Source organism: Anarhichas minor, unplaced genomic scaffold (assembly GCF_050575085.1).
Source record: "Anarhichas minor isolate MPS153535 unplaced genomic scaffold, ASM5057508v1 ptg000020l, whole genome shotgun sequence".
NCBI classification, from domain to species: Eukaryota; Metazoa; Chordata; class Actinopteri; order Perciformes; family Anarhichadidae; genus Anarhichas; species Anarhichas minor.
In genome coordinates this window covers 3,137,290-3,158,552 of record NW_027466466.1, presented here as the reverse complement: position 1 = coordinate 3,158,552, position 21,263 = coordinate 3,137,290, and the positions used below count along the sequence as shown (strand labels likewise).

The following is a 21,263-nucleotide window of genomic DNA, read 5'->3' as shown; positions in this document are numbered from 1 at the left end:
TACTGAATTACATGTTTTTCTGACTAAAGAGCCATAGCCAGCCTGTTTACGTCAGCAATAGTGAAACATCACAGACACTAATCATAGAGAACATATAGCATAATTAGCTAACGTTAGTGTGTTCATCTCAAGTAATAGCATTACGTTCCAATGTAAATTTCACACTGATTCTGACACGGCCTGACCTCGCAACAATGATTATAGAAAATATTGCTTAGTGATACTTTCACCGGCTTATTACAACTACCCTTTAGGGCAGTGATTAAACATGGTTATCTTTATTTTGAAAAATAAACAAACATTTCTAAAAACCGGAAACTGTACCACTGAGGCTAACTTAATGAAGCCGCTGGGGATGGAACCGGAACTTCCATTGTGCTCTTCAAAATAGACCCCACTGGCAACAACTATCTCTTCGCCGCCGTTCCTACAAAGGACTTTGACATTATTATCTTTATTAATTCCTGCCAGCTATTTTATTTTCTCTTGGCCTCCACAGGGAGGTTGGAGGTAAGGTTGAGCCTCAGAACAGCAACCCTTGGACAGATTCAGTGGCACAATCCAAATGTCCCCCCTAAAGCCTTAAACCTTAAACCCTCAAGGATTTACGTTACCTGGTAAGTGGTTGAGTGGGAGAGACTGAGGGCTTGAAATATTTATTTAATATTTTTTACTCTCTAATTTGAACGTCTTCCAGGCTCTTTCCTCACAAAATGAGAGGTAATTTCAGATAATCTATTGACAAAATAAAATATTTGATAAATAAATATCCTCTGATTTCATGTTTATTGAAGTGATGGGATGCTGACTTTGCCTAAGGGAATTACCCACAAATCATTGCAATGTGACGTTAAACACGGGGTTACCAGTGGACGCATGGAGCAGTAAACAAAGAGGACGGCTCACGTGTGTTCAGCCTGTCTTATTAAATGTACACAGAAACATTAAGGGTTAAAGATGGAACAAAAAATAAACATGACATGAGAGGATATTTATTTATTTATTCATCAAATATTTGACTTTGTCATTGAAGCAGTTTTGACAAAAACGAGTAAATAGATTATATGAAGTTACCTCTCATCTTGTGAGGAAAGAGCCTGGAAGAAGTTCAAATCAGGGAGTATAAAGTATAAAATAAATACCTACAATTATACATCATATTTTTTGTCGTTTTCATGTTAACGTGATATGTTGCAGCAAAGTGCTGTCCCATTCCTATTCACACCATTTCAAGCCGTCAGTCTCTCACACTCAACCACTTACCAGGTGACGTCAGTAAGTCCCTGAGGGTTCAGGGTTTGAAGCTTTAGGGGGGACGTTGGGATTGGACCAGTGTCTTGCTTAAGGACACTTTAGCAAGACAATCTTGCTGTCATGCAGGAATAGAATTTCACTACACTAAAGTATCCTGTCGCTTAGCATAGACAAGTTTTGCAAGAAAAAAAAAAAAACACACTTCATTAGACACATATTAATGAAATTTTATTAACAGGATAAAAAAAACAAACGCGCGCACACACACACACACACACACACACACACACACACACACACACACACACACACACACACACACACACACACACACACACACACACACACACACACACACACACACACACACACACACACACACACACACACACACACACAGTATTGTTTATCACCTAAACCCCATTGAAACCAGAAAATGTAAACATGAATTTTCAATGCAAAAAGCTACAGTATAAAATATCATAAATGAATAACTGCATTCAGTGAATATAATAAACATACAAATGATCATACACAAGACAAAGGACATTCTCACAGTATCATCGAGGCAGTTAAGGTTAAAATGGCGAATGAAATATGTAGAAATGTAACACAGATGGCTAAACTACTTGGCATTGATACAGTGCATGAATACATATACATAGTAATAAAAAGTTTCAGTGCGAATAGGGTGTATAAGACAGCACTTGACTGAATGAGAAAATACTTTCCTTTATGATGCTGACTGCTCTTTAAAACACTATTCTATATTAGAGAGCTTCCTACTTATTCTTGGTTCATTTCTCAGTCATTTGTTTTTTAAAGTCAAAGAAAATGGTAACATGAGGATCCGAGAGAGATCCTTCCTCTAGTGCTTCCTTTTCCACGATGAAGCTTGTGAGGCTTCCGCATAAGTCAGTGGCAAGTTCATCGCAGCAAACCTCTTTAGTGCTTCTTCTTTTCTTTTAGCTCCATTCCTTATCTGGCATTCAGCTCCAAAGGAACCACAGTCATTTCAACCCGACGTCAGGCACCGTAGCGTTGCTAGCTGCTTGTTAATATCCTTTAGGGCTGGTAGCCATAATAAGGGTCTTCTTCTGTGTGAAGAGAGCACACACAAAGAGAGTCAACGTATAAGACCACTACTGTACTCGGTAGTGTTGGCAAATTGTTGTGGCAATAAATGAATGGCACATAACACACATGGTTTATGCCAATAAGCGTTTAACCACTCTAATTAACTTAACCATAACGTTAAAGCTGCTTTGATAAATGATTTCATATTATATAGGAGTAGTGACGAACCCACAGAGATTTATCCCCTGAGTTTGCAGTTACCCTCAGCAATACAGAGCTTTTTAAGCATCTCATTGTTTTGGCTTTATGTGCAACATTTTCTACAGTGTCTGCTGGATTTGTAATTAGGCAACCGTTTGCTCACACTTTTACCATTACAACACTGTATAAGTTCAATGTCAATGGTGCATTTACAGCTTGTTGCGCTGCCCAAAAGTGGTTAAAAAAAATCTACTGTCTTCCTGTTAGTTAGCAAAAAAGACAGTAAATCTAAAAGTAATGGTTTGTTCTGGAAAATGGAAAGCAAGGGCTCTTAGACGTCTGAGGTAGATGTTGAGCAGTTTACCCAACACGTGAAATTCTTTACAGTTTTCATTCCAGAATAATTCCAGTTTCCTCATAGAAACCCTCTTTAACCACCCACTGCTACACACCAGTGAAAGGCTGCTGGACCGGGATCATCGTATCTTAATATTATCAGGCTGTGTGTCATTCGAGTTCGTGGACCTTTGCTGGTAGCTAACCTGTTTCCTGGGGAACCCGTTGGCAGCCTCCACTGCTGTCACACACACCCGATGGTCCACCCTCGCCTTGTTGTCCGGGAGGTCCGGCGATCCCTGCGGGTCCTGGTTTACCATCGTCTCCGTTGGAACCCAGGCTCCCCAGCTTGGACTCACCTGGAGGACCTGCGGACACACAGAAGGCACACATCAGTACAGGGTTGTGTGCTGGTGAGTCACGGTGGATGCATTATATTACAGTGGTATATACAAATGACTCCTAGAGAGGTACCTGCAAATCCTTTGACCCCTGTGGGCCCCTGGATATTGGTCCCTGCATCACCTTTCCCCCCTGGCAAACCTCTTCTTCCTGTAGAGAAAGCAGAGACAAATCGGCATAGAAAAAGCTTACAATAATATTACACTGGAGCCTAAAAATCGGACAAATTCATAGTTTATAAATGCCCAGACTTTTATTTACAGTTGCTTGACAAACAATGAGAATTTGGTTGGATTGTTTTGGAGTCTTACCCTGTTCTCCTGGATATCCAGCTCTGCCAGAGGTCCCCCTTGCGCCGACACGCCCCTGGGTGCCCCTGGCGCCCGGTGGGCCCTTGGGTCCCGGTATGCCAGGTTCCCCGGGGGGCCCCACCGGCTCCTCAATAGGAGCAGGCTTACGACTCATCTCGTTAATGAACATGTCGAGCTTCAACACCTCGTCTGAAAAACACACACAACTCGGAATGAAATATGTTTGAAAGTTACAATGAGCGAGTTAAATATGCAGATATCAGTGCTCGCTAAACTGACCACTTACTATGCACTAGCTGCTCACAGGCCTGTGTGACCAGTTGGTAGATCATGGCCATAGACTGAGGTTCCCCCTGTTACACATCAGCAGATTTAAACGAGAACCAAGTTTTATTATGAAATGTAACTTATATGCATATCCACTGCAGTGAAAAGACTTATTATACAATTATAGCTGTAACGCACCTTCTCTCCTCGCTCCCCTTTACCCCCCGGAAGACCCTGTGAAGTAACAGATACACGAGTATGAAGAGGATTACCAGAGCTTCTCCCTGATCTCTCACCTCCTCACCTTTCCCACTCCTGCAAAAAGCTAGATTGCATTTTAAACTCCATTGTCGTTTTCGTCGTAGCAGTACAGTGGAATTTAACTGCAGGAGATTATTGCATGGATTGTGATGACAAACTAAATTGTGCACTACTACGCAGAGGAAACAAGGTGACCGTCAGCTCTTCTTCATGCCCAGAAACTTTCATTTAAACGTAGTATGATTCATGTCCATCTGTACATCTGTTTGAAGCTCTGTAGGTCCGAGACAACAAGAAGTTTCCTCTGAGGAAGACTCTCCACTGGATCACAAGCTGTCAGTGCGTCACGATGGTGTGACGACCCCTCCCTTCCACTAGGGGTCTGTGTCCTGGTTGCTGTCTATTCTGTGTTGCAGGACGTTAATCCTCTGCTGATGAGCCACACCGGAGCCTGCTGGAAGTACCAGCTATAAAGAGGCACCATCTGACCATGGCTGTGGTCCTCCTCTTTGGCTGCTCTACTCTCCTGGGCTGGCACGGCTGCTGCTTCGTTGGATTGATTAAATAAATGTCTATTTATTACTTTTCCACTCGTCTTGTCTCTCTTATGTTGCAGCCTTGGAGCCGGGTTGTAACAATGGGGAGAGCTCTGCTGTTGGAGGGCGTGAAAGAAGCGAGTGTGGTTGGACACAGACTCTCACTGGCCAACATTTAAGGTATGATAATGTATTCTTTCTAAAAGCCATCCTGTATCCAAGTGTGCCACAGGTGAGCGTAACCAGGGGATTAACAAAGGTGCCCCCCCCCACCCACACAAACTGGCCATGTGCCATTTACACATCAGCTATGCATCACACTTTGTCTTCCCTTTGTGTTCATTATGTGTGTAAAGGCTGTCGGGACTCTTGTGGGTGTAACATTTTTCTTTGAAGGTCCCAAGAACTACTAGAGCGGCTTAAGTGTCTGTAAATATAGTAAATATAGCACGTATATTTCTGACCCATGTTCACTGTGAATTACATGTTCACTACATAACCAAATGTGAAGACAGACGTGATTTGTCCCTCTGGTCTTACCGTAGCTCCCACATGTCCTGAGAAGCCCCTGTCCCCTATAGGCCCCGGGTGTCCGGGCATTCCCTGGAAACCCTGTAAGATACAAATAGACGGATGTGTGGAGCAGAAAGACAAACGAAAAAACATGACATACAGTCAAAGCCGTTTCCTGAGCTCCCGAGCCAATAGTGGTAGAGGAATTATCCATTCCAGACAGGGGAATCTCTGCTGTTGACACTGTTCCAGCTGGGGGCCACAATACAGACTTCCCAGGTCAGAACACATTGACTACCTTAAAAAGCCCCACCAGTAGGTCGTCACAGCAGACAATACAACAGTGAACAACATAAGCTCCTTGCCAGCAGTAGTGCAAAAGGCAAAGTTTATTGTTGAGTGGAACTGCAATAACATTGTGTTTATTACATGCCAGGCTGGACGTCGTTCTACAAATCTTTTAAACACATCCTGGGCCCAGTAATGCCGGGTTTTGGGCTGAGGGGGGTGCTAGAGGAAAGCTCAGAACGTGACCAAAATGGAAACGGCTCATTCGTTCTCAGTAAATTGTATGTGTCCACATATCCACAGTAGGTTTCATGGCCATTAAGATATTACTTTTTCAAACTTCCGTGTCACGGACCAAAATGTTGGTCACGGTCAAATTCTGACCCCACAGTGACACCAAAGTCAAAATTCTACACACAGTGGCTCTAAAATGAAATCCAGTCTTACCCGGGGTCCAGTGATGCCTGGTCCACCGATGTTTCCTTCGAGCCCCCTAATGCCCTGTGTACAACACACATAGCAGAGAGATGAGGACAAACGAAAAGGGACAGAGGGTCACCGCTGACATGTGGCGTTCTGGGATCAAGCAGCTCACCTGAGGGCCTGGAATCCCCACCTCTCCTTTTGGACCTGGAGGTCCTGGTGAACCCTGCAGAGAAACACAACAGCGAGGTTGGAGAGAGGGCGAGGAGAGGCAGAGGAATGGGTTCAAACACAACAGTACGAGGAAGATTTAAAGTGTTCTCTCTTCTATTTCTGTGTTTTGGTGACTCATTTTAGACTCACCTGGACCCCTGGTCGCCCAGGTTCTCCTTTTCCCCCCCTTGCACCAGGTGGACCCTAAAAAGGAAAATAAGAAAACACAAACATTGTATACAAAAACACTAGATTCATGAGTCCATGGTTAATAACACTACATATTTAAAGCTAAGCAGGTTACTCACCGCTTTACCCTGCATGGCCATGCCTCGAGGCCCCGTGCTGCCCAGGGGTCCAAGACCTCCCTCTAATCCAGACTTTCCTGGAGGACCCACCTCCCCCTGAAACACAGAGAAACTAACTTGAAGTCATCGATTTGGAGCTCCAAGGCGTGCCTCTAACTAAAACATGATTTTACTGTTAAATCACCAGATCACACTCATGTGGATCACACTGGTGATTGTATTGTGATGCTCGGATCGATCTGCAGCAGATGAAAGAAGAATGCGTAGCCAATGGAAAGAGGAGAAACTGACATGGAAAGGAGTTTTGGAAAGAGATTTTGTTCACCTCTGCCAACTTAAGCCACAACGTTCTCACCCCTGATACTCCTAAAGACACACCTGTATTTTGTATCTTGTGGATGTTTTTGTGGATGTATTTCTTTTCTTTTTCTATTTTATAGCGTTCCCTACAAACACTAACCAGAGTGCATCTGGTCCTTGTGCATACATGTATGTAACAATTCTGAACTAAACCAATCTAAACTAAACCTGTGTTTGCTGTAGTGCGGGCTTTCCAGCTGAAGGAGCAACACTCGAGTTTCTAAATGTTACTAAGCCTGAAGAAATATTTTCATCTCACCTTTAGGCCTTGCTCTCCCTTCTCACCTTTCTCACCACGAGGACCTGGCTTTCCCTGGGGGGGGGGTGCAAAATAATTAGGTCGACAGGTTACCAAACAGCTGGATCACACACAGAAAGGAGATCTCGTGGTGACATACAGTGGGTCCAGGGGAACCAGAGGCTCCGGGGATGTCGGAGGAGCAGGTGCAGGTGTAGGCCGGGGCGGGACAGCTCTCCTCATCTCTCTGACACACAGACAGACATTCACGACAAAGACATTAAGCCAGCTGTTGCAGTCACAAGTACGTTTACTACGCTCTCCTGAAGTATTTCTCACTATTGTATAACCACTGGGAAAGAAAAGGGATGAAAGCAATATGATAGTGTAGGAAGGAAGTTAGGGTACAGGCTAATGTTTTAGGTATGAGTCACAGTGTTCAGGTATATAATCGGTTGTTTTTTTTCCACAATGGCTAAATTTTGATTCAAACCTCACATTTGAGAAGCACGCTACAATGGGGAGCAAAGCAAACTGCCCGGTGACCCTGTGGTTCCTCCAGAGCGTCAGGCTCAGTGAAACATGAAGCATCCAACGGGAAGAGTAAGGGGCTCCTACGTAAATCCTCATTTGGACAAACAGCCTTTCTCTATTCAGGGAACCAACACAAGGAATTCCTTACCTTCAGGACTCCAACTGGCTCCTGACTGAAATCATGTAAAACTGAAACAGTTTTTGAAGAGGTTTCAGTCATGTAGCCATGAATGATCTGGTGTTTCTGCTTTTACATTTTCTTGTTGAGTTCTCAGTTGTGTACATATTCATTGTTGAGTTTGTGTTTTGCATTGAATAAATAGAAATTGGTTCAAACACAGCTTCAGTTCTCAATATGCCTATACCACGATGGAGCTGAGTAAATGTTAATATGAATGGTAACAGACTGACCACCCCGGGCAGGTCACAGCAGGTGTCCTCTGAAGCCCACGAGGTGTTGCACACGATCTCAAAGGACTGCAGCTGGAACTGGAAACGATGAAGAACACAGGGGACAGTAAGGGCACAGGACAGAAGAAAGATTACCAGTCTTTTTTTTTTTATAAACGTGTATATATATATATATATATATGTCTAATCAAATAGAACAGAATAAAACGTACCGGTGCGGATCCACTATTGGGTCCTCTGGTCTTCACCAGTTTTCCCAGCATCTCAAAGCCGTCGGTCGGTAGGTTGCCTAGAGGGCGGGCAGGCCTCTCACCCACATGCTGGCAGTCCACAGACAGGGACACACTCACCTGGCTGACCGACAGGTGAACCTGCCAATCACAATTATGATATTAGAACCAGGTAGTCAGGGGTTCCCCCTCTGCCCCAGAGCACCTAGTTCCTCCTACCATAACTCTCTGTCTTACTTTGATTCGTGTTTGGGATCAGAAACTATATCTTCTGGAAGTCGTACTGAATGTAGAAACGCGTGTATCGTGTCTGCGTGTTCAGACTCAGAGAAAGTTTTGTCTCCAATTGCAGCAATCAGGCGCTAATGTTTTTGAAGTACCTTAATGGCCTCCTTGTGTGTGTCATTATCACCGCGGCAGCTCCGACTGTTAACGAGAGGGAACAAATCAGCTGAACGAACTACTAAAAATAAGCTGTTTTTAAAACTTTTCCCCTCGCACACTGCCTCATATCTCTCTCTATTTCCTTCTTTGCTTTTAGTTGTTATTACATGTATTTTCCTCAGCCCCTCTAGGGACAGCTGCTGAGATTATACTGTATGCGGAGTCTATCTCATTACATTACATTACAGTCATTTAGCAGACGCTTTTATCCAAAGCGACTTACAATTCAGATTCTATCACATTTCTACACCGTAGGCACAGCTACGTGAGCAATCATCTCAAACCACCTCTTTCAAACATGCTCTTCCCTTTTATTACATGTCTTATTGGAGAGCACATAAAGATGACAAGGTAGCTGGTGGAAATAAGTATATACGTATATATAAGACATGTTTTGGCTGAATGACAGTGAACATCTTATTGACATCCAAGACTTGCTCAGTATTTATTATCTCACCTTGTGAAAACTGCCATAGAACAGCTGGTGGACCTGCCGCTGGTCAAAGGTCAGCTCCTGCACTTCTCCCCTGTAGTCCAGGCTGAAGTACACCAGATGCTTGGTGGTAGCTGTGGGGAGCACAACAAGACAGGAAGATCAACCTCAAACTCACACGATGTCCTGCATAAACCACAGGGACTCCGAAGAAGGTAAAAGTCTGCAGCAAGGTGTTGTGATCTGGCTGTGTGTGAGGAAGAGACATAGATCATTATGACACAATCCCACATACAGCGTCCTGCTGATGGAAAAACTGACTGACTGCAACAAATGTGTTTAAATAGTCCCCAACAAATGCAGTATTTCCTCCTGTTTTAACGTCTGTTAAGAACTACAGTGCTCAGCTGTTCAAGGAAAGTACTGAACATTAAAAAAAAAAAAAAGAGTATATTTATATTTATTTTTACATCTTTAGTGGCACAGACAGTAAGGAAATGGGTTCTGGTACTGAGCTGCCGAGTGTTGGAGATATCGGCCTGAGAGATGTCTAACTTCTCTCCATAATACTGGATCTAGATGTCGCTCGGTTTGAAGTGCTCAAAGCATTTGCAAAAACTCAACTGTCATGTCTCTGACCAGAAATCATGACCCGGTTACTCAAGATAACCCACAGACCCTTGTTGTGAGCAGTTTCATGTAGGAACTACTTTCTTTCTACCAAACTACACCCACCAACCGTATCACTGCGCAGAAGGAAGCGTCCAAAATATATTCATCTTATTATCACGTTCCACAAAGAAAAGCAGCAAATCCATAAAATTGAGAAGCTGGGAACGTTCGGTAATGTTGATTGTAAAAAAATGAAAACAACTACTCTGAAAATACAATGTAGATTATGTTGTTTACTAAAAATCATTGTTTAATTGCTCCCGCTCTATATAAAACCATAAACCGTACTCAAAACATAACAGAAAGGCAGGTCTCTGAGAAGATGTTAAGAAGTGACTTCAGCCATGTTATGAGAGCTGGTCCAGTTTCTAGAGGTCCCGATGGCAAATTAAGACCTCGTGACCAATTATGAGACTACAGGGACTATGGAGTTCCTTGCAGTTTGGGAGATGGAGGGATGCAGAGATGTCACTCACGGTCGAGCACCACTCCCATCTTGGGCTGGAAGTCGTTGTCAGTGAGCTGCCAGAGGGCGAAGGGCTCCCGGGGAGTATCCTGCAACACGCGGAAGGCCATGCTGATGGTGTGTTCTGGAGAGAAACCTGCAGGGTGGATGAACCTGGAAGGGGGGAGGGAAATAAAAAGGCAAAGAGGACCTGCTTTAAAGACGCAGTAAACATGTTTGCAATTGCTGGTGCTGCATGTAGTTCCCTCTCTCTCTCTCTCTGCTGATTTCCTGACTATCAAATAAAGCAAAGAGCATAAAAATGAATCTTAGATAAAGCCAATTATCTTGCTGACTGTCTCGTTTAATTATATAGGTCATATAGAGGTATCAGTATTAAAGTGAGACTGTTTCATAACCAGTTCAAAGTTCCTCACAGTCACTTGAATGTGGGGCTGCCTTCATGGATATTGGTGTAGAAACACACACAAAAGAAAAGCAGTATGATCTCACTTGGTGCTCTGTGTCAGCTGCACGTCTCTGTACAAGGTGTAGGTGGGGAGGGTGTTGAAGACAAAGGGCTCGGCTGCCACGCCCTCCACAGACGAGTGGGCTCTCTTTGTCAGACCGAAGGCTTCCATCATGTCAAATCCTGAGACGATGACAGAAAAAACAATGAGGTGTAACTTTTAGGACACAGGGAGAGATTCTCATTGTTCTAAATCTGATGTATAAAGCTTGGCGCTTTATCTGTGCGAGGACAGCTTGTCTCACCTTTGACAATGCTGTTTCTGATGGTGACTTCAGGGCAGACTGTAACACAACAGGCCAGCGTTGAATCGTTATGAACAAGTCAGAGAAACAGCCTTTTCAGTCCACAAACAATATTCTAGTCTCACTATGGGCTCCAGGTACACTACAAGGAATTTAATGTTGATTATGTCTCAAGGAAAGAACTGCTACTGTTTTAATTTAATTTGTAAATACCTTTTGTTGTATGTGGAACACCAATAACTGACTGTAATGTCAATTGTTCAACTGTTTAGTAGTGTTCTGTAGTTATTTTGACAGAAAATGTGATTTTCTTACAGTGTAACTGGTTGAAAACTACACATTTAGTATCGTGTGGCCCGCGACTCTTTATATCTTTCTGTATATGGCCCACAATCAAAACAGTTTGGACACCCCTGGTCTAGAGGATAAAATAAATAAAAAAAACAATATAGTCCTCAGGACTGCAGGACAACAACAAGTCCCCAAGAGATAAAACTAATTCCTGTGCTCATCAGACTCATCTCTACGGAGGAACATAACTGCCCTCACCTTCGTTGTGGACGGGGTACATCCGGGGATGGATGGGAATTCTGGCAGGGGCTGTGACACATTTAGCAAACAAGAAGAATGTTAAGAAGTTTACAGATATTTTTTATTGAGGTTCAGTATCAATCTATACATACAAATTACCACTGGGTGAACAACATAGAAATAATTTACTCCCAAATGTTATATTTGTATAATAAGCAGGTGTTGGCCAGCTTCAACATATTGTCGGTGTTACTGCGATCGGGTCAGACCTGTTGGGTGGAGAATGGAGACGGCGGCGCCCTCTGCTGAGCCGAGAAGCGAGTGCACGCTGATACGATACAGAGTCTCTGGTTCCAGATCAGTGAAGCAGTGACTGCTGCTGGACTCATCCACAGTTTCTTCCTTTGCTTGCTTGTCTATACACAATGCACACAGAGACAGGACATATACACACCAACGTCATTGTCATTGCACAGAGTACAGGTACTGAGACAACGAAATGCAGTCTGGCATCAAACCAGAAGTGCAAAAAGCAGTGCAGAGTGATGTAGAGAGTATATACAGAATAATATATGGAATAAAGAGAATGTCCTTTTCATGTCCTAGCTTTCTCTCAAAGGAGGTTACAGTTACTTACAGTTCAAACTGTGACAAATTACTATTATTGGCCAGAAAATGTATTCTGATTAACTGGAACAAGGATAAGCCTACTGCCGCTTTATTAAAGAATCCCTGCAATGAACTCATAAGTTGCTCTTCAACTCATTGCTTCTATACTGCTATGTGGTAGTGTTTTAACTCAACTTCATTTTCTCCCTCATGTATCACTGTGTGCTATTGTGAAATGTTAAAGTTGGTGTCACCATCATACATGGCTGTCTGTATGCAGGACGACATGTGTGCAACACTAAGGTGAGGGAGATGGCACTATTTTATTATTATTTTTGTGGTTATTTTTGTGAGCTATAGATATGATGAAATGTAAAACGCTTGTTTCTGTTGCAAACCAATACAATTCAGTTAAAAAAAATAAAGAATAAATAGAATGTGGAATAAACAGCGAGGGGGTACACCGATATGAGCAGTATGAATAGTATTAACAATGTGGAAAGAACCCGGGCTGCTGTCGCATGTTTACACCAGACTATCTGCGCTGGCGCTGCTTCAGCCAAGTGACAGGGCAGAAACACAATGGCGGCAGTGAAAGCATCTCACTTCTGGAAGAGTTTTGTCTCCTCTTTGTCTCTCCTGAACACTCATGTCCATGTAACCACACTCAGTTACTATCGGTTTTCACGATAGATTACCTTTGACAGACTGGATGACTATACGATATCCATCAACAGCAGACACGGGCCTCCAAGACACACAGATACTGGAGTGGTCTGACCTGACCACACTCACACTGCTCACCCGCAGACTTGCTGGAGAGAGAGAGAGAGAGAGAGAGAGAGAGAGAGAGAGAGAGAGAGAGAGAGAGAGAGAGAGAGAGAGAGAGAGAGAGAGAGAGAGAGAGGTGAAATGGAGGGCCGATAAATAGAAAGGTGGACAACCTCATTTTACAATTTGATTTTAGGATTTTCACCAGAAACCTCTAAGAAATGGTCCGAAACTTTAACTTATAAGAAAAATAAATCTGAGCAAAACTTAGTACGGTGTGTATGACTCACTGGTTTTGCCCTGAGCAGAACCGCTGCCTCCTTCTCTGTTGCGGTACTCGGCGGTGACCAGGATGCTGTACCGAGTATCTGTCTGTAACGACTCCAGCATCACCCGCTTCTCACCACCCGGGACCAACACCTGTCGACAAACAAAACCCACCTTTCAGGGTCGAGCTTTCAAGTTAAACGTCCGTGTGTCCTCACGGTGACGGGACTACTTTGCGTTTTTTCTGGATTCTCCGAGACCCTCTGAGAAGCACTACAAGTTACTGTCCGGCAGGATGAAAGACAAAGCGGTTGAGAAAGTGATGGTTACAGCCCACTCACGGTGCTGTCCTGGGTTTCAGCTGCAGTCAGCGCAGTGTAGGTCACGCGATACTGGAGCACGTGAGCGTTCGGAGGTACCCAGCTGACCACCAAGCTGACGGCCGTCTCCTCGCTGACCGATATGCTGGATGGGCCTCCGCCAGACACTGCAGGGACGAAATACGAAAAAAAGCAAGGAGACTCGTGAGCCACCAACAATCCAACCAACAATCACTTTGAAGGAGCTACAGAGTTGAGTGACTGAGAGTGGCGGGAAGGTGCACCAGCCAACTTTGCATAAAACTGGCCTGTATTAAAAAGGTGGCTGGAAAGAAGCCATGCGTCAAGAAAAAAACACACCCAAGCATGTCTGGAGAAAGCATGAGAGTGACCCAGCTAAGATGTGGGACATGGTTTTGTGGTCAGATAAGACCCAAAAGAGAGAGCTTCTTTTGCCCAAAACACAAAGGGCTACAGCACGTGTGGTGCAAACCTAAACCTGCCTCTTCCTCAACAGACACACATCATGCTGTGGGGATGTTTCTCCTCAGCAGGGACTGGGCATCTTGTCAGAACTGAAGGAAGGATGGAGCAAAATACTGTGAAAGAACTGGCTTCAGTCTGCAGAAGAAAAAAAACTGGGAGCGTGGGAGAAAGAGCACAAGGCCAACGCAACACAGGAGTGCTTATACAACCGAAAGGTGAACGAGTCAGAGTCCAGGTGTCAATACCATCAAGAGTCTGTGGCAGTTTGAAAATTGCAGGCAACAAGCAAAAGTAATAAAGTAACACAACGAGTAACGTACCTTTTAACTTTTGATACCAAGTAATGAATAAAGTATCACTACTTTTATTAACAATTTAAAAGCATTGATTGAAAAGATACCGTTAAATCATCTGGGTTTACAACAAAAATACTGAATGGAAAGATATGTGCAGGTATCATTTGTACATATCTGATAGCTTTGAGGTACTTTACTTGAGTATTTCCATTTCATGCTACTTTATAGTTCTACTTTACCACATTTTGGAGGAAAATGTTTTTACTTCACTACATGTATTTCACAGCTTAAGTTACTATCTATTTCAAGATTAGGATCTCACATGTAAAACCAACTATCGAAATAAGATGCATGATCGTTAAAACCACCAGACAGCATGTAAACTTTAGCTCAACTCGTCATCATAAATAACGCATAACCAATATCGCAATTTTAAATAATAAGTAATTCTACTCAGTTATTCTTTTTGGGACTTCAAGTATCTGCTGCTTTCCTGTCATTGTGGTAGAAAATACAATACACACAACACCAATATACACAACAACACCGTGGGAAAGTCCACAACCCACCTGACAATATTAACAGAAGAATCAATAAATACAAAGTCTTGCTTGTTTTTGTCTCAGAACACACCCCAGACTATTTGCAAGATACTGATTCAGGATTCAAAGTGGTTAATATGTGACAGTAATATTGCTGCAATATTCAACACAGGACTGGACTTAAACTTTTCGATGATGTTCTATGCTTGTCTGTTCAGATGTGGAGAATATCAATGATCATACTGTGCGTGCCTCCCAGTTCTTCTTGAAGTGTAAAAATTAATTTTCGTGGTTCACTGGAGGATTTTTTTCCTTCATATTTTAAGTTCATATTCAGTGCCAGAAATGACTCTCCAGTGCTGCTGATGGTATTTTCAGTGCGTGGGTGTGTGCGACTCACAGGTGCTATAGCGTGTGGCCACAGCTTCACTCTGAGCTCCATCTCCATAAAGTGCAGACAAAGAGATTTGGTATTCCTTATCGTCCTCCACCTCCTCCAGGATCGCCCCTTCACTCTCACCTCCAGCCCTCAGCTAAAACAAGAGAGGAAAAAAAAGACTTGTACGTTAATCATTATAACACAATATACACTCCACCCGTCCTCTATCCATCCCCACCTGTCTCAGGTCTCCTCCACTGAGGGAGATCCACTTGATGAGGTACGAGACGACGTCATCGGCTGCAGCCTCCCAGCGCACGGTGATGTCACTGCCTGAGAAATTAGTCACCCTGAGGTCTGATGGGGAAGGCACCTTCACTAGGAGAGAAGGAAAGTGTGTCAGGAGAGGAAATAAAGAGACTTTAGATTGATTGGATATGTTTTCATTCACATTTAATTCAATGTTTCTTCTCTCTGCTGTGCTTTTACACAAGACATCTCCTTCTGTAACATCAGATGAGGCCTTAAAGCACTAAAGACACGTGTGTGTGTGTGTGTGTGTGTGTCTTACGTGTGGTGACGTTACTGGTGAGTGCTGCAGACAGGCCTAGTGGGTAGTGAGACTGGACTGAAACCAGATATCTGGAGAGTGAAGAGAGGTTCTGCACCACCACTGAGTTCAGTCCTGCCACCTCCACCTGGAAAGAGATTTAACATGAATGACTGACTCTCACTGTGGCTGCAGGGCCCTCCGAACCCATCGGCTATCGGTGTGACGGCGGATAAACCTCTGGAGGCGACGGACAATAATCCTGGAGTTCCAGTGTAGTCAGTGGATTCGGGTCAAGACTTCCTCTGTTGTTTGCTGCTCATTGCTTACAGATTAGCAACAGATGAAGTTGACTGCCGAAGCATAACTGTAATCATCTCTGTTATTCAGCGTCACATGAGAGTGGCTCAAAAGAATTTTGCGTCTACGTCTCTCTTTTAAAATAAAGATGCGTTCTCAGCTCCGGACATGGTTTTGGAAACAGAAAGTTTGACACCGGTGTGTTTACCTGCTTGACGACACTGCCGAGGTTGGTGCTGTAGGTGATTCTGTGGCCGGGGACGTCCACGGCTCCGGGCACCCAGCTCACCCTCAGCATACTGTGGGTGACCATCGGGAACTGAACGCTCGCAGGCGGTGGGAGATGCACTGGTGGGTGGGGGGGGGGGGGGGGGGGGATGGTAAAATATAAAGGGAGGGAAGAAGAAGAAGAAGAAGAAGATAAAGGTTGTAAAAGACAAATGATTATTCAGCGTAACGAAGTGATTTATTATTATCATCCCCATTCAGAAGTCACTGTTCGAGAAGTGCTTCTATAATAGAGACGGAGGAGGGAACAGTGAGGAAGGAAGATCTGTAGGAAATGAAGAGAAGGAACAATAGGAGAAAAGTGACTCTCAGAAAAAGGTGGAGTGAGATGAAAGAGATGAAGAGTAAAGGGGGACAGAGAAGGGGAAACTTACAACTAAGGGGTGAGAATGTTTTGGGGAATGTCTTACATGTGGTGGCAACAGCAGTGACGGGGTCGCTGGGATCCTCGTCATACAGAGCGTAAAGAGTGACGGAGTAGTCTGTCGCCGGCAGCAACCCTGCCAGCTCCACCGCCGCCTGGTCTGCACTGAATTTCTCCTGCAGCAACACAGAAAAACAAAATGCAAATGTCTGGTAGCAGTTCTTACTGTAGATGTACGTCACGATGAGGAACGGGAGAGCCGCGCGCACATTAAACACTATCAAAGAAGTAAGAATAAGCAGCACATTTCAGATAAGGTTGGCTCTCTGTTTGCATCTAAGACATGCCCTGTTTCTGTCTGCTGGTTATTTGTGTAATACACTTATAAACCATGTGCCTTTACACTCTCACACACACACACACACACACTGCACAGAGAGAAAGAGAGAGATCCACTTCTCACCTCCTTGGCGTCATCTGGCTCCCCGTGGTTGAGTGCTGAGTACAGGATCATGTACTGTGTTGCACCGGGCGCTGCGCCCCAACTCACCCTCAGCGTGCTGTATGAGGAAGGAGTCACCTCCAGGTTGGCGGGCATGGCCAGGGGCACTGAGTGATGACGAGAGCAGAGACATGTCAGAGGTGGTTTGTGGTACACGAGCATGGTCTTAAAAACAAGCCTGTAAACTTGTGATAGGCACTTTGAGTACATCTCTGTGATTTACTGATGTGTCTTTAGACACCTTGTGTAGTCAATATGCTGGTAGTTTAGTCACCAACAGAATGGTAACAAGTCAGCACTGATTGCACTCTATTTCAGCAAATATTCCTCCTTATTTTGAGCTTGTACTTGTTGAGTCCTCCTTGGGCGTTCTTATGTGTAGTTTTGGAAATGCTAAAAACTCAATTAAACCATTTCTCTTGAAGTAAATGGTGTTGGAGAAGACATATAAAAAAAGTGACTTTTTCAGTGGTTGTGCACATACATTTGGGTATCTGGAGTGCCTACACATTGTTAAAAAAAAAGACTAACCAGTCAGTTTTTTGTGGGCTGCCTGGATCAGAAAACATGTGATTCAACAAGCCGTTCAGATGTGGCTACCCATCTTCTGTCACATGCAGGCTCATTAGAATATACAGCCTCACCATCTGAGAATCTTCACCTACGGCTTGAGAACTTCCTTTGCAAAGGTAATATTTTTTATCAGTCTGACAGGATGAGAAAAATGAGGAAAAAAAAGCATGTTCTAGTAGAAACCCCAAATACAATAAATAAATAAAAATGAGCATCAGATGTCCCCTTTAATATCTGACTGGTTTTAGTGCCACAGTGAGTTATGGCTTGATTGAAGCAGGGCTCATAAGGACTGAACACATCAGCCCTGCTGAGTCACAGACAAGCTCTCTAATCATGAGCCCACTTTCCCTTCGCTCCCCTCCCCTGATCATCTATTGTCTAACACACATTCCTCTTAGCAATGCTTTTTTAAAATAAATATAGTAACAACTATGCAAAACGAAAATGGAACAACATTGTAGTGAAAAGGGAGTTGGAAATAAAAACGTGATGCTGTTTTGTTCAAAGAGAATTGTAGCAGTTCTGCAACTGAACATTTGGGTCATGCATTAACCTTTCAAGCTAAAATGTCAAAAAATGATGATGAACACACAACATTAGTAAATAGTGACCAGGGTGACCAAGAGCCAAAAAACACTACAGTGATATAGTCTAAAAACCAAAAAGCATGCAACCTACTATTAGCATCTGTGAAACTGTAACCAGCCCATTTTTAGAGGATGAGGCTGGCAATTTTCTATATTTCTGATATATATAAATAATCCCATGAAAAGACCAAAGCCAACGATGTATTCCCCAGCAGATCCCAAGTGAAGATGTAAATCTCTAAAACAGGTTGTGATAAACCCTGTCATTTAGAGAAGGGGCTACATTTCCTGGCCTTGAAGGAAATAGTGCATTTGTTGGGTACTATTTTCAGCTGCAGATTTTGATGGAATAGTGAGTATTTAAGGCAGCAGGACGGTGTGTGTGGGACTGAGTCAATGTAATCTACAGCCTGTGTGTTCATGGTAATGACATTGATGTGTTTTTAATAGTTTGTGGACAACAATGGAGCTCTAGATGACACATTTGGATACATAGACAATGACTTGTTTGTAGGATAAAGTATTGGTTGATTTTGGTCTTTTCATAGGATTTGTTGATTACTGCCTCGTGGGTGTTTGCCTCCACTTCATCATTTTATCCTTTTGGACATATTGTGACGTCCCAAAAGACATTTTTGGCCGTTACTCAAGAACTCATGCATTAATAATTCTGACAGTGACCTTTGACCTCCAAATTCTAATCAGTTCACCCTTGAGTCCAGGTGGACGTTTGTGCCAAATTAGAAGAAACACTCTCCAGGCTTTACTGAGACATGAGGTCACAGTGACAGGGACATGTGTGAGCGATGAAAAGACAAATGAATCTCTTGAAATATAATATTTAGCAGTGATGTCAGTCTTACATGTGGTGACAGTTCCTCTGAGTGCCAGGCCCACATTGTCTTCATACACAGGGAAGATGGACACGTGGTACATGGTCTGAGAGGAGAGGTCCTCCAGCAGCACAGTGGACTCTGAGCCGGCCAGTACCACCTGGTGACAAAGCATCACTTGTAATCAGACGCTAAACATGCACAAAACACTTGTATTTTGACATTATAATATTCTGTAAAAATATGGATTACTTTTAAGTGTTTTATTCCCTTCCCACACAGGACCACATCTTTTTTACAATAATAACACGAAAGGGGAGGTTGCGTTCTGACCTCCTGTGGATTCTGACCCTCGGCGCTGTGGTAGACAACTCTGTGCTGTTGGACTGGCTTCGTGGGATTGGTCCAGTGAAGCTGGACTTCTCTGGAGCCCAGTTCAGAGAAGCGGAGATCGGTGGGACTGGGGTAGGAGAGGGCCGGGTCCGCTGTGGGCCCAGGCTCCATTCCTGGAGACAAAGCATCGAGGAAACGGCACACTCAAACTCAACAAGATGTTTACAATTTGAAAAACTTGATGCCCGCCATAAAAAAAAAAAAATTTACAGCTCTGTCCGAAACCATTCACTCATTCCCTACACACTGTCCCAGGAGGAGGCTATATAGAGAGCTCATCAGTAAAATTAAAAAACACTTTCGGACACTACTCGGGACATTTTCTCTGAGCCGTTTATTCCGTAACTGCTGTGGCACAATTATAGCATTCCAGATCAAGGACCATCCATAATAAATACCGACATGCTTTCCTGTGATAAATACATATTTTAAGCTATTGTATTGAGTTGCTTCATAGCAAAATCCTCTAAGTGAATTTAAGTTCCCGCTGGAAAGCAGTAAATCAGGGTATAATGCATGTTTAGGGCTTTTATTGTGAAAGGTAAGTATTTTCCCAAACTATTAAATACAAAGTACTTTGTGGCTGTTTGTGTTGTGATGCTCTGCTCACATTAAATATATCATTTTTCGCACCACAACTCATGAAATTGTGTCAATAGTGCTGCTCTCTTCATTTGTGCGTCTGCCATTTTTCCCTCAGCACAATGCATGATGGTACATTTTGCTCTGTTAGTGACCTTCGGTTGTAGACTACTTTTCACTATAGTATAATAAATCTCACAATACATTCGGACAGCACTACAAAACGGCGAATTCACTACATAGTGAGTAGTGAGTGATTTCAGACACAGCCTAAGCTTGTGTGTGAAGAGAAGACAGACAGGCAGATATGTAGACAGATAGATGGGTTACGTTTTGAGATGCCACGGTCCTTTATCCTCCCGCACAGGATGTGGACCAGTCGTGTCACCAGTTTGCTGAGCAGAGGGAAGTCGTTGACATTGTAGACGTTCAGATCCACCGGCTCCGACGCCACTTGTCTCAATTCGGCCTCATCGGCATTCTTTACACCTGAATAACAGGAAACACATTTAGTGATTAGAACAAAAGGCCTCTGAGTGCCTAACAACATGAACATAACAGAAACTTTTTTGCTTAATGGTCATTAGACCACATCAGACTGTGATTACAGTACAGTCCCATGGTGCACACAAATGCAGAGGATGAATGACAAACTGCTAGAAGTGTTTAGCCTCTATGCCGCCTCTCCTTCTCTTCTTTTCAGTCTCACCTACAGCGATGATCTCCACGCCGGCGCTCTTCAGCCGGTTTGCCGCGGCAATGGCGTCATCCTGAGATTTCCCGTCGGTCAACAAGACCAGGAAGAGTGGAACGCCCGGCCTCGCGCCTGCCTCGGCCCTCATGTTCTCATCCATGACATGGAGCAGCGCCTGGCCTGGGAGACGGATGCATGGTGACGCACTGACAGACATGCGGTGCATGTGCTCTACTGTGTGCGTATCGTTATGCATCATGTGCATATAATCTAAAGACAGATGTTGGGGCTCGAACACACGAACAGTATCGATGGTGATGTGCGTTTACCTGTAAATGTGTTTCCTCCCTTGTATCTGAAATTCCTCACTGCCTCCAACAGCTGGTCTTTTGTGGTGAAGTTGTTGAGCTGCCACTCCGTGCGGGGGTCTCCGCTGTACTGGGTCAGACCTGGGACAAAAAC

The 21,263-nt window shown here is 43.8% G+C and overlaps 1 protein-coding gene across 1 annotated transcript in view; it reads right to left on the bottom strand.

Annotated features, from left to right (window-relative positions):
- Nucleotides 1–1,676: 1,676 nt before the first annotated feature.
- Nucleotides 1,677–21,263, bottom strand: part of LOC142954407 (collagen alpha-1(XX) chain-like) — a 30,858-nt gene continuing 11,271 nt past the window's right edge. Inside the window, exons 7-41 of the mRNA XM_076095387.1 lie at nucleotides 21,131–21,250; nucleotides 20,817–20,981; nucleotides 20,438–20,596; nucleotides 19,466–19,638; nucleotides 19,163–19,292; nucleotides 17,098–17,243; nucleotides 16,681–16,810; nucleotides 16,191–16,330; nucleotides 15,704–15,830; nucleotides 15,371–15,510; nucleotides 15,154–15,286; nucleotides 13,451–13,596; nucleotides 13,133–13,262; nucleotides 12,770–12,886; nucleotides 11,732–11,878; nucleotides 11,481–11,531; nucleotides 10,932–10,970; nucleotides 10,671–10,809; nucleotides 10,189–10,331; nucleotides 9,065–9,174; nucleotides 8,146–8,304; nucleotides 7,934–8,011; nucleotides 7,149–7,235; nucleotides 7,010–7,063; nucleotides 6,391–6,486; nucleotides 6,233–6,286; nucleotides 6,042–6,095; nucleotides 5,894–5,947; nucleotides 5,186–5,257; nucleotides 4,047–4,082; nucleotides 3,868–3,934; nucleotides 3,582–3,770; nucleotides 3,343–3,420; nucleotides 3,075–3,236; nucleotides 1,677–2,348 (exon numbers count right to left, since the gene is read on the bottom strand). Coding sequence (XP_075951502.1) covers nucleotides 2,320–2,348; nucleotides 3,075–3,236; nucleotides 3,343–3,420; nucleotides 3,582–3,770; nucleotides 3,868–3,934; nucleotides 4,047–4,082; nucleotides 5,186–5,257; nucleotides 5,894–5,947; nucleotides 6,042–6,095; nucleotides 6,233–6,286; nucleotides 6,391–6,486; nucleotides 7,010–7,063; nucleotides 7,149–7,235; nucleotides 7,934–8,011; nucleotides 8,146–8,304; nucleotides 9,065–9,174; nucleotides 10,189–10,331; nucleotides 10,671–10,809; nucleotides 10,932–10,970; nucleotides 11,481–11,531; nucleotides 11,732–11,878; nucleotides 12,770–12,886; nucleotides 13,133–13,262; nucleotides 13,451–13,596; nucleotides 15,154–15,286; nucleotides 15,371–15,510; nucleotides 15,704–15,830; nucleotides 16,191–16,330; nucleotides 16,681–16,810; nucleotides 17,098–17,243; nucleotides 19,163–19,292; nucleotides 19,466–19,638; nucleotides 20,438–20,596; nucleotides 20,817–20,981; nucleotides 21,131–21,250 — 3,854 coding nt within the window. The 3' untranslated portion in view covers nucleotides 1,677–2,319. The remainder of the gene's footprint in view (nucleotides 2,349–3,074; nucleotides 3,237–3,342; nucleotides 3,421–3,581; nucleotides 3,771–3,867; nucleotides 3,935–4,046; nucleotides 4,083–5,185; nucleotides 5,258–5,893; nucleotides 5,948–6,041; nucleotides 6,096–6,232; nucleotides 6,287–6,390; nucleotides 6,487–7,009; nucleotides 7,064–7,148; nucleotides 7,236–7,933; nucleotides 8,012–8,145; nucleotides 8,305–9,064; nucleotides 9,175–10,188; nucleotides 10,332–10,670; nucleotides 10,810–10,931; nucleotides 10,971–11,480; nucleotides 11,532–11,731; nucleotides 11,879–12,769; nucleotides 12,887–13,132; nucleotides 13,263–13,450; nucleotides 13,597–15,153; nucleotides 15,287–15,370; nucleotides 15,511–15,703; nucleotides 15,831–16,190; nucleotides 16,331–16,680; nucleotides 16,811–17,097; nucleotides 17,244–19,162; nucleotides 19,293–19,465; nucleotides 19,639–20,437; nucleotides 20,597–20,816; nucleotides 20,982–21,130; nucleotides 21,251–21,263) is intronic.